General features: G+C 37.0%; 1 protein-coding gene and 1 long non-coding RNA gene across 2 annotated transcripts; both read left to right on the top strand.

Moving 5' to 3' along the window:
• The first annotated feature begins 405 nt into the window (after nucleotides 1–405).
• On the top strand, nucleotides 406–5010 carry LOC141437795 (very-long-chain (3R)-3-hydroxyacyl-CoA dehydratase hpo-8-like). The gene has a single exon (XM_074101309.1). The coding sequence runs from the start codon at nucleotides 686–688 to the stop codon at nucleotides 1391–1393; it is 708 nt and encodes a 235-aa protein (XP_073957410.1). The 5' UTR covers nucleotides 406–685; the 3' UTR covers nucleotides 1394–5010.
• A 2562-nt stretch (nucleotides 5011–7572) lies between these two features.
• On the top strand, nucleotides 7573–7893 carry LOC141437995 (uncharacterized). Its single transcript, XR_012452442.1, has 2 exons — nucleotides 7573–7692; nucleotides 7770–7893. It is a non-coding gene; the product is annotated as an uncharacterized lncRNA (long non-coding RNA).
• Nucleotides 7894–8610: the final 717 nt, after the last annotated feature.

The following is an 8610-nucleotide window of genomic DNA, read 5'->3' as shown; positions in this document are numbered from 1 at the left end:
TCCTAAATAATCTTTGGAATACCCAAAGATAAATGGCCTTCATTTACATACCTACGTTTTATAATGAACACGAGTGGAAATTATTTAGGCACTTGCTTTTTCGCAACCTTAATGTCACTGCACTTATTTGAACCTGCAAGTTAGCGTAATTTAGCGCTGTTTCGGCCCGACTGCGCGAAGGAGGATTATGTTTTTCAAGCCAGTGCATGTACGTTATGTAAGTTTATTTGTTTGGTTTTCTCTGTAGTCTAAATGGCGTGATGGATTTTAACGTATGAGTCCAGTAAAGTCAGTATAGTTTCAACCATTCTTGAACTGTCGTCCAAATTACAGCATTGACGTCCGTAGTACTTCGTTTATTTTCTGATTCAAAATAACAAGAAATACTGGTGTTCTTGAAGCTCGGCCCGTTACCTGCGCCAGACCATCCGCAGCTGCAGGCGCAGTCGGTCGCGTCGCGCGTTTCAACAGTCCGTGCCGTCCGAGACATTGACTTAATAACTTAAATCGCTAAGAAAACTTTCTTCCGTCGCGAACTTAATCGCACCCGGCCGACCCACATCCTCCCACTCAACGACAGCGAGTAAAAGTGTTTCGTGGTGAAATCGGAAACTTTAAAAACAAGTGTTATATTATATTCACTGTTCATATTTATGCGCATACGTCGGATACGTAAGATAGCGTGATGTCGGCCAAAACGAGATCGCGGGCGCTCGAGGCAGGCAAGGCGTACCTTTTCGCGTACAACGGCGTCCAGATCGTGGGCTGGACGTTTTTGCTGCTGCGGACTTTGGTGTATTTCCTGAACCGCGGTACGCTGGATGACTTCTGGCGCGAGATCAAGTGGCTCCTGGTGGTGTTCCAGAACGCAGCGGCGCTGGAGGTGCTGCACGCGTGCCTCGGCATCGTGCGGACGGGCGTGTTCCTCACGCTGGCGCAGGTGGTGTCCCGAGTTTTCCTGGTGACGGGCGTCCTGCTGGTGTCCGACGACGCCACGCGCTCTCCTGGCATCGTGCTGTGCGTCCTGGCCTGGTCCGTCACAGAAATCATCCGTTACAGCTACTACGCCATCAACGCTGTGTCCCAGGTTCCTCCGCTCTTATTATTCCTGCGGTACTCGACATTCTACTTACTCTACCCCCTGGGAGTGACGGGGGAGCTGCTGTGTATCTACGACTCTTTGAGCGACGTGGCGGCCACCAAGTTCTGGACGATCCCCGTCCTCAACGACGTCGTGACGTTTGCAGCCCAGTACCACGCCATATTCAGCGTGTTGTACTACTATTTCCTGATATTTTACATGTTGCTGTACGTGCCGATGTTCCCGATGCTTTTCGGACACTTGATGAGGCAGAGGAAGAAGATGATGCCCGAATATACTAAATCGTTATAGGCTAATTTTTACAAACACTCTCTGTTATAAACAGGCCGAAGAATTCCATGACTTCCAAAAGCAGTATAGGAAAGTCAATTAGTGTAATATAATATTCATGTATTTATTGACTCTCTGCAAGATTAGGTTCTTGCCGGGTGCCAGGTAAGTGGGTAGCTTCTTTGGAAAAATGGAAATAACGGCTGTTATTTAACATACTAGTAATTTAGTTATGGAAAAAATGTGATGTAAGACTTGTGTCCATAATGTGACAAGAAGTCTTGTGATTTCGTTATTTGTTACCCGATTGCCTGAAGGTGGGATTGGTATGTTCTTCGAGCGTATGTATTTGAGTATGTATGTATGTATGTATGTCTATTTCTTTGGTCCTTTCTGCAGTCTAAACGTCTGGACAGATATTAACATATAATAAGGCATCATTAGATTTGTCAAAACTGCAGAAGTGATATAAATAGGCTATAATAATATATCAATATGTCAACAAAAAAAGATTAGATAGTTAGATTATGTATTGAGCTTTCAGAGTCCCTTTTCGGATGATTTTACTGAATGTGAAAAGTAATAATGGATATGTAGTCAAATTGTAAAACAATGCTGTATGACTATTTTTATGTACAGTCACCATCATAAACAATTAGGGCTATTTGGGTGCTCAAAATAATCTAAACACGCACACGCGATTTATAATACGGTCGTTTACAGATATTGATAAATACTTAGACAGTTCCATGTTCATGGCAGCGACTGTACTATTTGTGTTGAAATTGACATGAAAATCACTACGGTGATGATAGACTTAGTTCCTAAGTTTAGAAACAAATATTTGGTTAGCAATGATTTAAACCAAAGGAACTGAAAGTTTGGAATTAAATAACCACAGAGAGTATGTGGATGTGGTGAGAGTAGATAATATGTGTTAGTAAAATATAGATACACGAATCTCTCAAGTCGAGGTCAAGAAGTCAAAAATTCAACTCTGTCTCGTCTTTGGGTTCACGGTTGGTTTTTCATTAAAGCTCACCTTAAAAATGAGCCATAAATTGGTTAATACCCGAAGAATCCAACTCGGATGGAAAATGGATCGGAAACTTCGAGATGTCTTCGCGTCCAATATTCCACAGTATTACCTTAAGACTAGAATCTTCAACTAGTGTGTGTGACCTATGGCTCTCTGAGACGTGGTCCTTGACTGTTGGTCTCTTGGAGAGGCTCAGAGTCTTGTAACGAGCGAGTGAAGTCTTTCATCTGATGATGATGATGATGACATTAATACGTCTATTATAATGACTATAACCAATTCTCACGGTAGTAGGTATGTTTAATTCAAGGAAAATTTATAGGAATATATTATATATAGTTTGCTCAGCATGATTAATTTAGTGAGTTATTTAATTGATTGAATATCAAGCAAGCAAGTGCTATGGAGTAAAATGCGTGCGTGTGTGTTTGTGTATACGTATGTGTATGTCTGTGATCGCTGACTATTCGATGTATTGACAAGTTATTTTATTGCATGCGGATACCCGCGATAAGACGGCTTATTGTATTTTCAGATGGTTGATTTAGTTGGCCTGAACCCTCCTGTAATGGTTTTAAGATTTTTTAATTGGAGTTGAAAAATGTTTCCATACATTGATCGATGTGCAATGTGTACCGCGTTAAAGTGTATACACACACTATGTATCAAAAATTCTTATTAAAAATCCGTACAGTACAGCGGTGTTTAGTATACCTAATAACCTGCTGAAAATTTTGTAATAATTTGAGGAGAAAATATGTTATTCCCGTCAAATGGAAATTATCTTTAATAGAAATTTAGAACAGCGTATTTCATTTCACACGGCCTAGATTATTGTTTATCATCGGATATTGTTGCAACATTTTGCTAACGACTCTGTTTTAAACATGTTCTACTTTCTTTTAACCGGTTGATCCTAGAGACGTGACCACGACCAGCCCAAACATCTCAGTTAATTATGGGCTAGCGTTGCGTACCAGTAATTAGTGAGATTATTGTTTTTTAGTTTTTTTTTCCTCTTGTCGAGAATGTCGGGCCCGGATTTTAATCGGATTTTACAGTGGCAGAACATTTTATATGAAGCTATTCACATTTGTCCGACAACAATTTTCTTAAGAAATGACCGACATCTTACATCCGACAAGACGTGGGAATGAGCTCTTAGATTTGGATTAAGTAGTGATACAGTAATGTCAATTAAAACCAAAATGTATATTGAATACAATTACTGAGTTTTGTACGGCACGTCTCTAGAATTAACGTTAACGTATTAACGTTAGAAATTTAAAAAATATAAAATTGTTCACCTGTGTACTCCAGGTCAACTAGGCAACGCATGGGCAAAGAGCGAAATTTTCATCGCATTTTTTGACCTGTTATAGTGACTTTTCATTTATCGACTTCCCATATACATACATATATCGATACACAACGTAGGTACTACAGAAGATTAAAAGTAGAGGTAAACAATAGGCTCTTCCAATTAACGTTCAAGCAGTTGAAAATGTGAAAAAGACATGTGCAATGAACAATGAATGGAGAACCATTTCTAATTTAATAATTTCAGTTCAGTTTTCTTTTTTCAATTTCATGTTGAAATTTTTCTGTTGTAATGTTGTTAACAAGTTTTCCATTAATATCTCTATAAAAAAAATAGATGTTTTTTTTTTCATATTTTCCGGTTTTAAACTACTTCTTTTACAGACAAATATCCATTTGTATGCGGAAAAAGAACGCGCTACATAACATGATAAGGTTAACAATCTTATTTAAAGTCTAACATATCGACATCATTTAGGTAGAGTCTATAAGTGAGAAGTCACTATGACAGGTCAAAAAATGCCATGAAAATTCCGCTCTCTGCTCATGGACACCCTGCCTAATAGCAGCGATCTGGGTGATATTTGTAAATATAGGTATTTAGGCTTATAATAAGATAGTTTCAGTTTATTTTTCTGTTTGTTATTTTTTTACATTTCATATGTAAATAAATTATACTTAATTATAGTTTAGTTAAAAAAAATGCTTCATTAGAGAGTAGATATCGTTTTGTTTCAAATATTAGAATCTCGACTCTGTACTGTTCTTTCGTCAGGTAAATTCGTATTTATCTTGCTCTCTCAATTATGTAGCTACAGTAAACTTCAGTAGGTACCTATAAAGCTAGTTCAGAAAGCAAGTTATATAAGAACTTATCTGTATGACAAACAAAAATACTTTTTTTTTGAAAAAAATGAAAACTGACTGGAATACGTCTAGTATTAAATTATGCAAACTCACTCAGAAATGTAATTGGCGTATGCTGCATTTGTAAACTTTTAGACTGAGCACTTGTTACTCAAGGACGGAGGTAAAGGACTTCCTTGGTCGACTACACATTTATACCTATTCATTATTGAAGTAACAATTTAGATCGAAACTATTGGATACGTTGTAACTATTGGATATGTTTATCTTGACTGCTAGATTGCTAAATCTTTATGTTAAACTGTAATCTTAAACGTTAAACAAATATTTTCCTCTTTATGTTCTTCTATTAACATGAGTAAATACGAGTATGTAAATAAGATTAAAAGTGAAATAAATGTTTTGTACAGAACAGGTTTCTTTTTTGACGTCATGTTTTGTTTTAATTAACCTTTTCCTTTTTCTTAAGTTGGTTAAAAATACGTGATAGCACGCTGCACAACGCAGCATCGAACCCTCTGGACTTTGTCGCTATGCTGTAAAACATTAAGAATAAATTTGGTATGCAGATAGTTTGAGATCCTGAAAACGACATAGGCAGTCCTTTTTATCCCTGAAAATTGCTTAGTACTTAGACTAGCAATAAACGAATTCTTCGTGAATGGAGCCGCGGTCAAAAGCTCTTTTTTTAGGTCGCTATGCATTTGACAGAGGCACTTTGACTCGCCATCGGCGACGAAGCGTTTTGCTATCGACTATTTTCTCGCCCAAGAAGTTAACAATAGATAAATAGATTCCGTGTGAGTAAAAGAGATGCACATAGTAATAGTTTATCACTGTCTGTTCACACTGCTGGCAAGAGCTCTTTCTCCTCTAGTTTGTCGCAGCGATAAGAACCCAAATCCGAACTCAATAATAAAATAAAGTATGACTTAAATAACATTTATAATAAATTATACCTACATTTAATCCGAAATAGTAAATGTTGGAAAAGTGACCGCCAAGCTTAGATGGGACTGGGCATGTTTGCCGGATGCACCCACAAAGTTCCATTCCGGATGTTCCCACTAGTTCCATTGTACTATAGTAGTTCTATAATGGTACTGTCAATGGAACTAGTGGGGACGCACCCCACGTGGGTGGTGGGTACCGCATGACGGGCACCGACGGCAAGGCAGGAGGCGGAGGTGGCGGGATGACCTGGACGCGGAGCTGAGAGTGCCCAAATATAGCTCTGGATAGGAAGATGTGGAGGTGAAAAGGGGAGGCCTTTGCCAAGCAGTACCTATATACTTAATGCAAAATGCGATCGATCAAAAAGATGTATCAATTTTCTTTGATTGGTATTTCTGAGCCGTAAAATTTTATCACTGATACATAGTCAAGCAAGTACCACGTAAACAGCTTTCTTTAGTGACATTGTTATTTACATGTTACAAAGCCAAAGGTCAAATTACGCACACGTTCTGAGTTTGACGTAATAAACATTTTGTATGATCTATAAAAGCGATTTTATTTCATGATACGTTATTGTTACAAAGAAACACATTTTTCGGCATGTAAGTAAATAAATGTGCTAACTTATCCATCTCTAAAAAAGTTATTTTGTGTTATTTAATTGTTTATTGTCTATTGTCTCCGTATCACAAGACCAAAGTCTAGTTTGGAGGCAGCGAAAGAACTAAAATCGACATGTTTTATATTTTAAATAAAAACTTTTTCAAGAAAGAAAGAAAGAAAGAAAGCAAATATATTTAAAATTTATTCACATCAACACAAGACATAACAATATTGTTAAGTACCATTAGACAACACGAAGGATAGTACGTACCGTGTCATTGTGGTTGCGAATCGGACACTGGTTCAGCATAATGCTGAAACGTTAAAACACCCCAGCGCTGAATTTCAGCTAGCACCATTTTTAGGGTTCCGTATCTTAAAATGGAAAACCAGAACCCTTATAACTTATAGGATCACGTTATATTTAACAAAACAACTCAATACTCAACCGACGAGACCTCTTATACACATAGGATACTTTTATTGCGGAAAATGGAAAAATCACCACGAATAATCGAAGTCTCCACAGATAAAGTGGCCATCACAAGTTTAGTCTCATAATAATTTAAATAAATAAAACGCGCCAGCATTTCAATTTCATTATCTCTATTCAGCTGAGTCGCCTGTGTTATAAGCGCTGCGTCCACAGTTAGTTGTAACGGGGAAGATAAAACTACGCTTTAGTTGGTAACTGGCTCCGATGGAGTTCCACTCCGTTGCCCAACAATGGCCGGCGCACGATACCGGGCCCGCATTTTGCTATAAAGTTCAATGAATATTGCAATGGACGGACTTCTTGCAACAATCAGAACGACACTGATAGAAGCAATGAATCCCAAATATTATAAATGTCATAGTTTGTTAGTCTGATTGTTTGTTATTTTTTCACGTCTAAACCTGATACTAGGCAACGGATAAACATACTTAAATACTTAAAACACCCAAGACTTGAAAGCAAATATTCGTAATATTCATACTTTAGGTATTTTTATTTATGTAACCTTTTTGTTTTTCCTTTTTGTGCAATAAAGAGTATTAACAAACAAACAAACAAATATCTGCCCGACCGGGTATTGAACCCGAGACCACAAGGTTCGTAGTCAGATTCTCTAACCACTGAGCTATCCGCTCGTCACACTCATACACATACGAGTACACATACACACATATACACATTCTCGTATACACATAAACTTTCGCATTTAGGATTATTATTATGCTTGTCTTATCTTTTCATTTCCTCTCTTCGACCCAGTGCATTGACAAATTATGTATGTAAATGAGGTTCATACCTCCTCATTTAACTTGTCTATGGCCTTGCTTTTGAAAGTTGTCAGTTGGATTTGAATTGAAAAGATATGTATAACGGCAAAAGCTACTAGACACTGGCAAAATTGTCCTCCAATGGCTCCAATGGACAGAGCCATATTTTTCTAAGATATGTAAAACGTAATGTCATACAAGATATTGAATAATTAATAATAAATAGAAGAATACGCGGAATATTAGAATCAAATGTTGTTTCTCCTTTCAGGTAAAGTGTTTAGTTAATTTTTACATGACATAATAATGTTTGTAACATTGTGATTAATAAAAATGTTCTGCTTTCAGAGCAACACAATTTTGTTTCTATGTCGTCGTTTCTGCGCTAAATAATTGAGTAATGTGATTATAAACACATTATATGTATACTCGTAATAACGGTTAAAATGCCTCCAGATGGTTCTATTGATTACGTTGTGTGTTAGTTTTTTTAAGTTCGGAGTTCTCGGACCTTTGTCCCGCGTCGAACTACAAGATGTCAAAACACACTGTGTAGACCTCATCCATTGTTGTCTTTGTTGAGAGTATTTCGCTATTTTTGCTGTTGCTGTAATTACGCCAAATCGTCGTGACGATTACGTCTACACTAAGCGAAAAGCTTTTCCCTTTATTTTTTCATCATCATCATCATCCCAGCCTATATATGTCCCACTGCTGGGCGCAGGCCTCCTCTCAGGAAGAGAGGACTCTCGGAAGAAGGGGGTATTTTTTAACGAAACTAATTACAATTATTAAGGATAAAAGATTGAATGCTACATTTTGGTTATACCTACTCTTTCATCTGCAGAGAACTATACTTATTGTCTGTCTCTGTCAGCAAGTAACATAACATAAGTATACATATATGATTATAATACTTACCCGGAAAAAAATAGGGGCCGCTTGAGTTTCATTGTTAAAACTAAAATTTTAATAAACATAGTTCTTTATAACATTTATTGTCTAAAAATGGTTTTATTAATATTATAATATAACACAGTAAGTATAAATATGGTTCGTTCAATTAAATGTATTCCGATTTAAACGCAAATATATATTTGGTTTAATTTTACCGATAATTTAAGTGGCCCTTATTTTCTTTCAACTATTAGTATAATAGATTATATTTTATACCCGGCACCGTAAAGTT

The sequence above is a fragment of the Choristoneura fumiferana genome, chromosome 18 (assembly GCF_025370935.1).
Source record: "Choristoneura fumiferana chromosome 18, NRCan_CFum_1, whole genome shotgun sequence".
NCBI lineage: Eukaryota > Metazoa > Arthropoda > Insecta > Lepidoptera > Tortricidae > Choristoneura > Choristoneura fumiferana.
Note: the sequence above shows the minus strand (reverse complement) of the source record. Positions and strands in the feature narration are given on the sequence as shown.